General features: G+C 42.8%; 1 protein-coding gene across 3 annotated transcripts in view; it reads right to left on the bottom strand.

Annotated features, from left to right (window-relative positions):
* Positions 1-14,858, bottom strand: part of LOC129817456 (glycerophosphodiester phosphodiesterase domain-containing protein 5-like) — a 64,855-nt gene that overhangs the window by 2,479 nt on the left and 47,518 nt on the right. For all 3 annotated transcript variants that reach the window (XM_055872742.1, XM_055872734.1, XM_055872724.1), the window contains exons 3-15: positions 11,378-11,481; positions 11,074-11,167; positions 10,905-10,964; positions 10,697-10,795; positions 10,501-10,594; positions 10,151-10,296; positions 8,191-8,273; positions 7,711-7,861; positions 7,238-7,459; positions 6,972-7,117; positions 6,638-6,785; positions 964-1,046; positions 26-138 (exon numbers count right to left, since the gene is read on the bottom strand). In XM_055872742.1, the coding sequence (XP_055728717.1) occupies positions 26-138; positions 964-1,046; positions 6,638-6,785; positions 6,972-7,117; positions 7,238-7,459; positions 7,711-7,861; positions 8,191-8,273; positions 10,151-10,296; positions 10,501-10,594; positions 10,697-10,795; positions 10,905-10,964; positions 11,074-11,167; positions 11,378-11,481 (1,543 nt within the window). The remainder of the gene's footprint in view (positions 1-25; positions 139-963; positions 1,047-6,637; positions 6,786-6,971; positions 7,118-7,237; positions 7,460-7,710; positions 7,862-8,190; positions 8,274-10,150; positions 10,297-10,500; positions 10,595-10,696; positions 10,796-10,904; positions 10,965-11,073; positions 11,168-11,377; positions 11,482-14,858) is intronic.

Raw genomic sequence — 14,858 nt, 5'->3', positions numbered from 1 at the left:
TTTCCCTTTTCCTGTGTTTTGGTACCTGAGAATATGAGCTTCTCCTTCATGATGTTGACATCCCGGCTGGGCCTGCGCGCCACAGCACTCAGCATGATCTGCTCTGGATTGTAGTTCTGCATGCCACTCATCCTCCACCTGGTGCAGCACAGAGAGGCACAGCACCGTCAGACACACCGTTAGAATCAGTGGAGACTGCTGAGGGGTAGGCGGCTCATAATAATGGCTGAAATTGAGTCAACGGAGTGGTATCAAGCACATGGAAACCATGTTTTTGACGTGTTTGATACCGTTCCATTGACTAGATTCCAGCCATTATTATGAGCTGTCCTTCAGCAGCCTCTACTTGTTAGAATTGTTAAAACATTGACAAATGATGAATACATTAAGAAAAATGAAACCTATAGTGTTCACTGAGTTCAAGAACTTTAGAGACACACGAGAAGCTCAAGGATAGAAGACAGATAAGACAGAAAACAAGGAAGCAACATGAGCCAGTGAAGTCACCTCAGTTACCTGATCACATGATAGCTGACAGACGCCAGAGCGCAGCAGAGAAACGTAGCATGCAGATCAGGCAGAACAAAGGACAAACAAGGCAAAGAGAGAGGAAGGAATAAATGAGAGATAGTGAGAAGGAGAGAAATGGAAAGACAGTGATGAGGAGAAGAATGAGAGACAGTCAACAAAGAGAACGCGAGAGAGCAGAAAGGCAGGGCAGTGAAAGGGAAAGAGCAGAAGAGTCAGTTGAGAAGCAGAAGGCTATGTAGCACAAACCTCATCACAGAGATCAAAGTAGACTCAGACCTCTACAACTACACAACAGTTGTTAAACTTTTACAGTGAAGCAGACATATAGTATTAATGCAGTGTAAAGTATGCTGCACATATACAACTGCTCATAGCAAAATGATAAGGAAATCAAGTATGATAATAGAATCTCAATAAAAAATGGGTACCTACTTTTGAAAGATGAATATTCCTATAACTATGGCGATGGAGACTAGATCGGAGGTGATCCAGACCAAGCAGTATTTATCTGGGCTCTGGAACAACAACACAGCCAATGAGAACCAACATCCTCCACCACTAGATGGAAGCATAACCACACAAACATACAGTCTCACAGTACCTCTCATACATTTTTTGCAGAAGGAGCTCTATTTTGGTAGCGACTGGTAAATACTAATGCCTGAATTCCATCTGAAATACACAGCAAAATGATTGAATACTTTATCGAGTTTACCTCCCAGATTAGAAAAATGAGTTGTAGTATTGTTTAGAAAGACATGACTTTACAATTTAAATTATTGAAAATGTATGAATTCAGCATATTGTTAGTTGTTTTTGATATTGTCTTTGTCTAGGCCTATATAATCATGCCTATTTTCTAAGTAAGAGAACAATAAACCTTTTTAACATTTATCCGGTCTTCTCTTGAGATAGCTTCTTTACAGTTTTACTGCAAGATATTAATTGCCACAATGTTTGTCTTCAAATGATGTATTTTATTAAAACAGAAAAATTCATTAAATAGCCCACAATTATATTGACAAATAAATTAAAGGTTTTGTTTTTCCAGGTTTCTGTTTTTATTATTTTATTAGAAAAACCACAAAATTGGATGTTCTAAATCCACAACAATGCTTAAACAATATTTGGAGGTCTGGGAAAAATCAAATGAATTTTAAACATGATGAACATAATCATGATATAATTCTTCCAGGTAAGCATAGGCTACTTTGTAGTTAAAATTTAATTGACAAGGTTTTTGGGAAAGCCTTTCATCTACCAGAAGACTGTTTTCATTAGCATCATTGCTAACGTCCACACAAAGTGGTAGACGTGCACAACGCACACACACAGACAGGGGCATTCTCGTTGCTTCTCCAGAAAGTTGCAGGAAATTCAAATCACTGATGCATTCTGTTCATGTCTTATGATAAACTTGGGCAAACTAATACATTTTCAATACATTTAGTTGATTCCCTACTAAGGTCAATACATATTTGAATATTGTTCAATTCTGTTTTAATGCCTGTATTCCGTGAGGGCCTGAATGATCATATTTGGACTAGAATGAGTCTCTCCAATACCTATTGTTCCTGCAGTGGTGATTCACCATCTGCATCAAATTATTTAATAATTTATCTGCAGACAATCGGCAAAAAGCCTAGGCCTACCAGTAGCCTATGCAAATTAGATAGCCAAATGAACAGCTCTCTTTAACCAATGCGATTCGGTAGGCTGCACTCACTACTACCTATGTTTCCATTAACTTGTCCAGTGATTTATTTTTTACATGTAGAAAATTTGCATAGAAAATAGATACAACAATTGCCTGCTAGACTGTGTTTCCATGTAACTATCTTGTGTTGATAAAATTAGCTGGATGTAATGATGTCATACCAAAAACCAACAGAATTGAATAAAAATGTAGTGGTTAAAGTGTTTCCATTACCCAATTAGGCAAATTGCTCATTAATAAGGGACAGATCTAAATTTACTGGGGGGGAGGGGCTGGTCCAACACAAGGTGTCATGAAAAAAATGCACTCCCCTCCCCAACGTAAAAAACATTTTTACATGACCCCCCCCTTGAATGATGGCGCCGGAGGAGATGGCTGCCATTTTACGGGCTCCTAACCAATTGTGTGTGTTTTTGCGCATTATTTGTAACTTATTTTGTACATAATGTTTCTTCCACCTTCTCTTATGACTGAAAATAGCTTCTGGATATCAGGACAGCCAAAAAAAAAAAAAAAAAAAAAAAAAAAAAAAAGACTATCCTACCAATGGGACATAAAAAACTGTAATATCTTATGTTTCACTGAGTCGTGGCTGAATGACGTTATGAATAACATACAGCTGGCTGGGTTTTCAGTCCATCGACAAGATAGAACAGCTGCCTCCGTTAAGACAAGAGGTGGCGGTCTGTGCCTATTTGTAAATAACAGCTTGTGCACAAAATCTAATATTTCAGGAAGTCTCAAGGTTTTGCTCGCCTGAGGTAGAGTATCTCATGATAAGCTGTAGACCACACTATTTACCAAGAGAGTTTTCATCGATATTTTCCATAGCTGTCTATTTACCAGCACAAACTGATGCTGGCCGCCTCTTTCAAGGAGCGGGACTCTAACGGGACGCTTATAAGAAATCCCCCTATGCCCTCCGATGAACCATCAAACAGGCAAAGCGTGAATAGAGGACTAAGATTGAAAAGTACAACACCGGCTCCAACACTCGTCGGGTGTTGCAGGGCTTGCAAACGATTATGGACTACAAAGGGAAGTACAGTCGCAAGCTGCCCAGTGACGCGAGCCTACCAGACAAGCTAAATGATTGCTATGCTTGCTTCGAGGCAAGCAACACTGAAGCATGCATGAGAGCATCAGCTGTTCCGGACGAATGTTTGATCACACTCTCAATAGCCGATGTGAGTAAGACCTTTAAACAGGTCAACATTCACAAGGCCACAAGGCCAGATGGATTACCAGGATGTGTACTCCGAGCATGCGCTGACCTACTGGCAAGTGTCTTCACTGATATTTTCAACCAGTCCCTGACCAATTCTGTAATACCAACATGTTTCAAACAGACCACCATAGTCCCTGTGCCCAAGAACACCAAGGTAATCTGCCTAAATTACTACTGAACCATAGCACTCACGACTGTAGCCATAAAGTGCCATGAAAGGCTGGTTATGGCACCCATCAACACCATTATCCCAGAGACCCTAGACCCACTCCATTTTGCATACCGCCCCAACAGATCCACAGATGATTCAATCTCGCCACACTGCCCATTCACACCTGGACAAAAGGAACACCTACGTGAGAATGCTATTCATTGACTACAGCTCAGCGTTCAACACCATAGTGCCCACAAAGCTTATCACTAAGCTAAGGACACTGGGACTAAACACCTCCTTCTGCAACTGGTTCCTGGACCTCCTGATGGTAAGGGAAGGTAACAACACATTTGCCACGCTGATCCTCAACATGGGGGCCCCTCAGGGGTGCGTGCTCAGTCCCCTGCTGTAGTCCATGTTCAACCATGACTGCATGGTCAAGCAACTCCAACACCATCATTAAGTTTGCCGACAACACAACAATGGTAGGCCTGATATTCGAAAACGATGATACAGCCTATAGGGAGGAGGTCAGAGACCTGGCAGTGTGGTGCCGGGATAACAACCTATCCCTCAATGTGATCAAGACAAAGGACATGATTGTGGATTACAGGAAAAGGAGGACAGAGAACGCACCCATTCTCATCAACAGGGCTGTAGTGGAGCAGGTTGAGAGCTTCAAGTTCCTTGGTGTACACATCACCAATAAACTATCATGGTCCAAACACACCAAAACAGTTGTAAAGAGGGCACAACAATGCCTTTTCCCCTCAGGAGACTGAAATGGGTCCTCAGAACCTCAAAATGTTATACAGCTGCACTACCGAGAGCATCCTGACTGGTTGCATCACCTCCTGGTATGGCAACTGCTCGGCCTCCGACCGCAAGGCACTACAGAGGGTAGGGTGTACAGCCCAGTACATCACTGGGGCCAAGCTTCCTGCCATCCAGGAACTCTTCACCAGGTGGTGTCAGAGGAAGGCACTAAAAATTGCCAAAGACTCCAGCCACCCTAGTCATAGACTATTCAATATGCTACCGCATGGCAAGCGGTACCGGAGCGCCAAGTCAAGGTCCAAAAGGATTTTCTTTCTTAACAGCTTCTACCCCCAAGCCTTAAGACTCCTGAACAGCTAATCAAATGGCTACCCAAACTTTTTGCATTGCCCCCCCCCCACCCTCTTCCACGCTGTTGCTACTCTCTGTTATTATCTATGCAAAGTCACTTTAATAACTGTACCTATATGTACATATTACCTCAATTACCTCGACACATGTGCCCCCGTACATTGACTCTGTAACGGTACCCCCTGTATATAGCCCCGCTTTTGTTATTTACTGCGGCTCTTTAATTATTTGTTATTCTTATCTCTTAGTTTTTTTGTGGTATTTTCTTAAAACTGCATTGTTAGGTTAAGGGCTTGTAAGTAAGCATTTCACTGTAATGTCTACACCTGTTGTATTTGGCGCATGTGACAAATCAAACTTGATTTGATGCTAAACGCTTGGCACACCTGTATTTGGGGTGTTTTGCAAATTCTTCTGTGCAGATCCGCTCAAGCTCTGTCAGTTTGGATGAGGAGCGTCACTGCACAGCTATTTTCAGGTCTCTCCAGAGACAATTAAACGGGTTCAAATCCGGACTCTGGCTGGGCCACTCAAGGACATTCAGAGACTTGTCCCGAAGCCACTCCTGCATTGTCTTGGCTGTGTGCTTAGGGTCGTTGTCCTGTTGGAGCGCTGAGTTCCTGAGCGCCCTGGAGCAGGTTTTCATCAAGGATCTCTTTGTAATTTGCTCCGTTCATCTTTTCCTCGTTCATCTTTTAGTCTCTGCCGCTGAAAAGCATCCCCACAGCTTGATTCTGCCACCACCATGCTTCACCGTAGGGATGGTGCCAGGTTTCCTCCAGACGTGATGCTTGGCATTCAGGCCAAATAGTTCAATCTTGGTTTCAACATACCAGAGAACCTTGTTTATCTTGGCCTGAAAGTCAGCGACGATCTCCAGTCCGGAGCCTCCAGCAACAGTCTCCAGTCCGGGGCCTCCAGCGACGGTCTCCAGTCCGGTGGAGCGGGGTCTGCGTCCCGCACCTGAGCCGCCACCGCGGATAGATGCCCACCCAGACCCTCCCTATAGGTTCAGGTTTCCGCGGGGGGGGGGGGGGGGGGGGGGGATGTGCTGTCACGCCCTGACCTTAGAGAGCCTTTTTATGTCTCTATTTGTTTTGGTCAGGGTGTGATTTGGGGTGGTCATTCTATGATTTGTTTTTCTATGATTTTGTATTTCTATGTTTTGGCCAGTTATGGTTCTCAATCAGGGACAGCTGTCTATCGTTGTCTCTGATTGGGAACCATACTTAGGTAGCCCTTTTCCCTCCTTTCTTGGTGGAAAGTTAACTTTGTTTGTGGCACATTGCCCTTAAGCTTCACGGTTGTTTTGTATTGTTTATTGTTTTTGTTGGCGTCACCTAAATAAAGGAATATGTACGCTCACCACGCTGCGCTTTGGTCCACTTCCTTTGACGGCCGTGACAACGGTGTTCTTGGGGAATTTTTTGGTACACTTCCTCAGATCTGTGCCTCAACACAATCCTGTCTCTGAGCTCTAAGGACAATTCCTTCAACATCATGGCTTGATTTTTGCTCTGACATGCACTGTCAACTGTGGAACCTTATATAGACAGGTGTGTGCCTTTACAAATCATGTCCAAACAATTGAATTTACCACAGGTGGACTCCAACCAATCAATCTTGAGGATGATCAATGGAAACATGATGTACCTGAGCACAATTTCGAGTCTCATAGCAAAGGGTCTGAATACTTATGTAAATAAGGTAAATCTGTTACTACATGATTCCATATATGTTATTTCATAGTTTTGATGTCTTCACTATCATTTTGCAATGTAGAAAATGTACATTACAGCTATATTCTAAAATTGATAAAATATATTTTTCCCCCTTCATCAATGTAGAAAACAGTAAAAAGAAAAGAAAAGCTGCTTACCATAAGCCAGATGGGGTAAGGCACCTTGCGGAGGACCTGAGGGGTGTCAGAGGAGACAGAAGACACCCCGCTGCACCACAGCACTGAGTAGAGCCACGGCTCATTCACCGGGTACACCGTCACACTCATGTTGTTTGCCAAGAAGTCCCTACATAGACAAATAGTTATTGGAAATGCTGGCCTGTGAGTAATACAGGGTGAGGTTAGGGATTTAGATAACATTTTTTGACCTACCAGATAAGATTCTTGGAGCATGGCCGGTTAAGATTGTGGATGATCACAGCAGGTGAAGGGTTAGGGTTAGTGTTTGAGAGTAACAGTAGGTATGTCTTACTGAATGTCCTTGTTGCTGGCCTGTGAGTAGCGCAGGGTGAGGCTGCTGATGCCTCTGTGTCTGAGCTCCTCCACTGACAGCTTCTCCAAGGAGGTCTGCTGCAGCCCCCTGACACGGCCCCTGTCTGTGTCCGGGGTCCACGTCACCTAAAGCGCAATAGGGCGCAAGATACAGGGTAAGAGACTGGACCTGCTTTTTGATTCACACTTTTCTACTAATATTACTAATAAGGATTCAGTGAGATCCATAAACAGAGTCCTTCTCACTCTCTTCTGTGATATCCCAGACCTCTGGACGGCCCACAGGGTGTCCATGACCCAGGTCTTGTAGTGTGGGTGTTCTGGCGGAGGTCTGCGGAGATACAACAGGGCTGAGCGGTTGGCCCTGGCAGCCAGACGCAACATCTCTACCAGGCTACACACTGTCAGGTTCCGTATCCGGTTCCGGTCCCTTCCTGTCAGAGACCCAACAGTCCAGAAGGGGTCGTTCTGGAGAGACAGAGAGGGTATTTTATTTTATGAGGTGATGCAAAAAAAGATACATTCTAAAATTGCCTCGGTGTAGGGAGAGGGAGAGGTAGACTAGAGAAGGGAGAGACGAAGAAAAAAGAGCAATACAAGGAGAAAGAGAGTGTCATAGATAATGAGAGAGAGAGAGAGAGAGAGAGAGAGAGAGAGAGAGAGAGAGAGAGAGAGAGAGAGAGAGCGAAAGAGAGAGCGAAAAAGAGAGAGAAAGGTACCTCCAAAAACCACTGCCCTGCATTTAGAGAGCGAATCTCTGTCCAGTTGAAGAGAGAGGCGTCCTCGTGCTGCCTGTCTGGAAAGACCTTGGCGATGTCAGTGGTCCGTTTCAAGGTGCGGTCTCGCATCAGGAAGGGCACCCCGTCCAGACTGGAGGGGAGAGGTGGGACCACAGACTTACATCACTGAACCAGCAACACATGTCATTCACACATATGTCACTGCTTTCATAAATAAAGAATATGTTTCTGTGGCAATGAAAGTAAAAAAAAGGGCCTGTAATAAAAGGCCTATAATGCATTGAAAAGGAATGGATGTGAGATTAAAATGGTCTTAAAACATGTTGACTATATCAAAGGCAGCGACAGAATGGGGCTCTTGGGTTACCAGTCTACTGTAGAGGACTCATTGCTCCTAACATTGAGGTGGTAGGTGTGGGGTGGGGTTAGGTTATTGGCTGGTCGAGTATGGTTGGTTACCTGACGGTGACGTCGGCCTCCAAGGAGCTAACCCCCTGCTGCAGAGCCTTGTTGAAGGACATCAGGGTGTTCTCTGGAGCCAGCTACAGCACAGGACACACAGACAGAGGGACAGAGAGTATGATGGGTTATTATGGGTTGTTAGAATCTGATGGTGGTCATTTGATCTAGTGGTGGGTGGCATTATTATTTCAGTATTTTAATAAAAAGGTCAGCAAAAGAGGTAATTGTATGTGCGGGAGTTATCTTTTATCATAAGCTTTTTAAACGTTGTACAAATGGTGAGGTTGGTGAGACCTGTAAAAAAGCCATTGATCTTTCTAGCAAGTGGATGTCAGAGAGGCACGTTTACTTAAACAGAGGCATTTACAGCAGTACACCTCTGACATCATCATTTCAATGAAACTAAACCTTGCTCTCTGTGACAAAGATAGGTATCTACACCACAACTCAAACCTACTACAGCCTTACAATGTTAGACATACTAATCCACTTCTGAATATATTGATCCTTTGATTTCTCCTGAGGGAAGAGGTCCTTGTCTGAGTTTGTAGAATAAAGCTCATAGAAAGACAGAATAATGGATCTGTCTTGTCCTTTGGGAAGCAGCTTTCAGGCACTGGTCTCCTGTCTCCTTCCACAGACAGCTACCGTATTACCCACAGCAGGAGTCAATAGAGGCAAGCCCTGACGGCCTGAAAGTGTGTGTTTGTGCTTTTGTGTTTGTGGAGTGTGTGTTTGTGATTTGAAGGCAGGTAGACAGGCAGAGTGTGTGTCTGGGCTACAGTCTGAGTGTATATTTGTTTAAAGCAAGTGGTCTGGAACAATGTTTACTTACCCAGCTGCTTCGGGACAGAACAGTTTATTGTGTTCCCTACCAACAGTAGAAAACAAACCAAACATCTACAATCCTAACAAATGTGCTCTCGATCAATGAACCTATTGCTACTCCATTGGGGGAGGGGGGCGACATATGGACTTGTTTTAAGAAGGTCATACAATGGATCATTTAGCTATTTGATCTACAATTTTAGGACCACTTTAGGTATAAAAAATATATATACACATTTTTGATAAAATATAGAATTTGGCCTTTAATAATTTAATACTATAGCCCATAGAAACAAATTGAATAACACATTCATAAATCGCATAAAAGACAGTCCAAAACTAAACCACAAAGAATAAGGTATTGAAGTGTCTGTCCTATTTCTATATCTCAGGAAATATTTGTGTATTTTTTTATACATATTTAGCCCCTTTTCACAAAACTACCTCCATACTTCTTATCATTTGTATGGGTTACCTTTAGACGAGTCCCGTGACACTTGTGAGGGGTCATAGAGCAAAACAGAGAACATTGTGTTTGTGAGAGTCTCCCTTTTCTATAGAGTGGTTTGTATTAGTTTGTAGGCCAAACCGTTCGCATGCTAAATACGTTTTTGTGAGAAGACCAGTTTTCGGGATGTCTCCTTGTCTGACAAACAGCGTTGTAGCTCTGCCACTTTCCACCGCAGATGTGGAAGGGTGACATAGGTGGTTTCGGTGGATTGAGACACAGCCCATGCAAAAATATATCTTTAGCTTAAACTAAATAATTATTATTACCGGTGCGTCAATAGACTCTAGGTTATACACTGCTGTTTGTCTGGCCCTATATAGCCTGCACTCATTACCAGGTCAAGGCAGCACAGTCAGTGCATGTCACAAAGCAGACCTGTTTTAACCTGATTGTGAACTCCACCTATCCAATTAACTGTTTCATTGTCCAGCAAGTAAATATTGTTCGCTAATGGGGCTCTTTATTGGGGCGCCAAGACATTCAGTACATTCAATACCCTGAAGCAGAACAGCTCTCAAATTGAATGTGATTGTGAACTCCAGCCACCATTATCGCTTATACCTATTTAATAATTAATGATCTACATGAAGAGGCTAGAGGGTAGAGCCATTGCCTTACCATTGGCGCTCCCCGTCGTCCAATGACGTCAGGTCGAGATTTGAGGCTGTTCTTGTCCATGATGCAGGGTGAGGAGATGGCGAGGGGAGCCATGTAGAGGGCCAGCAGGACACTCAGGTAAACCAGTAGCAATATCATGTGGAACTCTGGGAAGGAGGAAGACCACAGTGTGAGGACATTAGGTCTCACAAATTTCTGAATGCTGCTGCAGTTATTGTTCATTATCAAACATCTTAATGGTTATAATGGTTAACAATGATAATAATTATGATGTAATGTAATATGTATAATATTGGTATTATTGGTCAGAGTTACAGTGAAAGCCAATCATAAGCCAACACAACACTTACTGGTTCTCTCTGCACGGACCACATGTTCAGCAACTAGCCAGCCTAGCGCTGTGACGGCAGCCAGAGCTCCTATGTGCAGGAAAGGCCCTGTGGACTGAATTACAACAAAGGAAGACAGGAGTTTTATAACCTTGTTTACGCACAAACATCTACCAAAAAGACCAATAGAGAAACGAAGACAAATAGAGATGTAGACCTGTAGAGATATGAGGATGATGTCCCATTCGTCCCCCCACACGTCATCGATGGAGACTACGCCACTGACAGTGGTGATCAAGGCAGCCAACACACCAACCTGAGTTAAAAAACATACTAACAGTTTGATTTGTTCTACACATTCCTATGCAGGGCTAATAGTAATAGGGTATTTATTTCCGTAGGTCAGAGTTCATTTGGAAGCCTACCTTGTGGATCCAGTAGAGGTTCAGCTGCTGTCCCAGTGAAATATGACAAAGTGCTAAAATCTGGAAATGAACAGAGCCACAATCAGGTTAGATCATACTGAAGCTGCTGCAGCAACATGTGCTTTACTGTGTGTATAGGCATATAACCAAACATGGGTAACTCACTCACCATTAAAAATGTAATGTAACTAAAGCCAACTGCGGTGGTTGCGAGAATGGGGACAGTCCCGTCCTTCCATTCCCCAGAACGGTTGTATAGTAACCTGAGGATGAGAGACAACGGGTGGGGAAGGTGAACCAGTGCCTTGACAAGAAGAGGATGAAACAGACAAGCCCTTCTAGAAGATATTGAAATATACACACATTCAATTACTAATTTAAAACTGCTCAAAAGAGAGAGTGCTTCTGAGGGACAGAAACAATGGTACAAACAGCTCACAGTCACTCTGGTAAGGACTAACTGCCCCACTCACCAGTTGAATTGGTTGTAGTCATTGTGGGCCTCCAACCAGAAGTAAGCCCAGAAGAGGAGCAGGGAGAAGGTGCTGCACAAGATGATGAACCATGCACACTCCCACTGGTGAACACACAACAGACAAGAAGAATACATTTGTGACTCATTTCAGGAAATTAGGCATATGTCACACGTCACTACTTCACAGGAGAGTCATTAGAACATAACTTTTTTAAATCAAAATGCTTTTTTGGGGGGCAGAAATGCCTTCTGGAACAAGTGAACTTTCAGGTCCCTTAATAACAAACTTGTATTCCATCCGTAAATACAAATACAATTGCTAAATGACGAGCCTAGTTGGTTTAGTCTTGGAAAAAGTCAGGAACCTTCCCACTAGCCATGATTGGCTTAGATAATGGATGGGCTGGACATGCCAGGAGATGAGTTTGGATTGGCCTGCCGTGTAGTATGCTTCTGTTTATAACGTGAGTTGCTCAGTATGTGTTGATAGTCCTTTCTACTGCGCCGTTTTTGAAATATATAACGTTAGCCATTGAGAACTACAAAAGTTTAGCTACTTTTCTCAACAACATTAATGCCCTGAATTTAGCAGGCGCTATCGACAGATCAGTTGGGAAAAGTGATTTGCTACTTTCTGCACCTGCCATGGTCATTGTGAACTGGAGTGACTTGACACAACGCTGGCCTAACAAGATGTAGCTATAAACAAAATGGAGTTAAATGGTTCCAGTCTGTTGTGAAGCATTCATTAATGTACACGGGTAAGAGTCTAGCTATATTTTCAGGTATTATACGTTTCTAATTTTGTCAGAAAGTTGTTTTAATTGCAAGTTAAAGCGTACTGTTAGCAAGCTAGCGAGCATTAGCGTTATAGCCTACTGTAGCTAACATTGAACCTGGTAGGTTAGCTTTAGCTACCTGCAGATTCATATTACAGCTATGACAATGTTTGTATTGGTTGGTAGTAGTATGAGTTGGGATAATGCCGGTTCATTGTTTAGTTAGCTACATGTTTAAACAAAAGACAAAAGACTACATGTCTAAACAAAACACTTCGCCAGATAATTACATGACCCATCAAGATAGACAAGTGTCCGGGGGTGATTACGGCCATCTATTGTATTTCATGAACATGTGTACATGTCTAGAGAATAGTGACTCATCCACTTAACTAGATGTGGCTGGGGAGTGGTTACAGCATTTATTTCATGTGACCCATCAATTTAGACAAGTGTGTCTGGTAAGCGTCATCTAATAATTCAAAAATATTTATAAAATACTTTTATCTGGACACTTTCTGTTTTTGATATTGTTACTATGCAAGTAAACTTTTCACTGTACTGTTTACACCTTCTGTATCCGGTGCATGTGACAAATCAACATTTTATTTTGTTTGATATAGTGTGTTTACCAGACACGGTAATGTGAAGAACAACATGACCTGCACCCAAGTCAGATTAGGATATAGGCCAAGGACTAGATCAAGTGTTTTTTTTACCTGGAGTTTTTCCTTATTGTAGGCTACTACTTTTACCACTTTTTAGTCTTGAAATCTTTGGTTGTTTACTAAACTAATCACTCTGTTTAGCAAATGGCCTCACATGTGAATCGTTAAAGAGATGGGTGGGGCTAAGGGTTAAGAGGGTGGGAACGATGCTGAATGGATTCTCACATGACCTCTTAAATAAAAATACATTTTCCCCTTGATTGCTAACATAACCTTCACCTTTTGTCTGTCCTCTGGCTTGACTTGTAGAGTGAAAGTATAGGAGAAGGTTTGGACAGATTACCAGGCACTTCCCCCAAAGTAATGAACTGGATTGAAGGGGATAAGACAGGTCAGGGGCCCATGCAGCAGGGCACAACGTTGCGGAAGAGCACATTTCCCAAGGATTATAAAGAATATGGTTTCATGTCAGCGCTATTCATGACATCTCTTTCTGCAAAGTTCTTCAACGTTTGCCTACTGAACGTGGCCCTGGTCAGACCACAGCCAGGTGGAGTTGACCAGTGATCAGTTTTACACCTCATGCTGGCCAGACTAGTGCGGCATCTCCTCCACATCTTCTACAGTCTATTATTAGAGGTGTGGTTAGAGTGGAATACCACATTAACACTTCACACTGCACTCAGAGGAAAGATGAGCAACCTGATCAGAGAGGTCTCACCTTCTGCAGGTTAGAGTTAATACACAGGGGAGAATGGGAGAGTAGAGGGCTGCTGTTTTAATGAATTCTGGTTTATGAGGTAACCACCACACCACTTCTGTTGAGACATTCAATTACCTTGTCCTGCACAATACTTTACAGCCTCGACTTGACTGTGTGTGTGTGTGTGTGTGTGTGTGTGTGTGTGTGTGTGTGTGTGTGTAAGCAGTAAAGTTAGACCCTAGACCTAATGCGACTAAGGTAATAGAGGTAATACGAAGTGACAGTGGGGCAGGGGCTCTAACAAAGTCAGGTTGTAGTATTTAATTGGTCAACTTACAGTGAGCTGAAAGTGCATAGGTGTAGGACTACAGCCACAGTCACATGGTGAATCTCACATTCACTCAAGAACAGTCGGAGGAATCTCTCCAAAGCAGGTTTGGGGTGAAATGAATTTACGATTCCGTTAATTCAGGAAGTTAGCTAGTGTTAGGAGAGAACCAAGGAGAAGGATATTTTGTAAATATTTAATAGACAACACATTACAGTGGGTGACTCATTCATTGTCACCAAGATGATGACGTCTAATCCTGACGTCCTTCCAATCCCATTACATCCTCCTCCAGAGCACAGTAGCATATGGGCACCCAGACGGTGTCTGGCCTTCCTTCTCCTTCCCTCTCTAACGTCTTCACAGCCTGCTAATTATAACCCTAATAGGCAGTGCTGATCTACCACACTGTTACATCTACTGAGAAGAACACTGATTAATCACCATGAATGTGCTTAATCAGACAACCAGTATGACTGGTTGCCATTACCAGCAAACCTTCTCAGACAGACAGTTCACATCTCGCTTCTGTATTATAAAGTACACACACACAAGTTATCCTATGGATTTTGCCATATCAGGTGCGTGGTACTACATGGAAATATGTACATAAAAAATAAGGTGCAATATTAATGTGAATATTGATGCTTTGTGCCTCAATAATAACTTGCAACATATGATTGAGCTATGGATCATAAGAAGACCTCCAGCTGGAATTCCCTCCTCACTCCTGTTCAGCATGGGCTGCTTCATGGTGTGCTAGTGTTGAGTGAAAGTTTTTCTATGTCATTTATTACAAAGTTCTCTATTGGCTGGAAGAGCAGGAAAGAGCTAATCTGTTTCTGAGAAATACCAGCCTACCACTAAGTACCAGCAAGCAATGATATACAAACACAGGAGGATCAACTCAGGACTGGGAATCACAGCAGTACTATCTCAATGGTCAAGTCAATATCAGAATGAACTCTAATAATACAAGTGAGAGAAATAAGTATTGTTAG

This window comes from Salvelinus fontinalis, chromosome 2, assembly GCF_029448725.1.
Source record: "Salvelinus fontinalis isolate EN_2023a chromosome 2, ASM2944872v1, whole genome shotgun sequence".
In the NCBI taxonomy this organism is placed as follows: domain Eukaryota; kingdom Metazoa; phylum Chordata; class Actinopteri; order Salmoniformes; family Salmonidae; genus Salvelinus; species Salvelinus fontinalis.
This window is presented reverse-complemented; position numbering and strand designations above follow the sequence as displayed.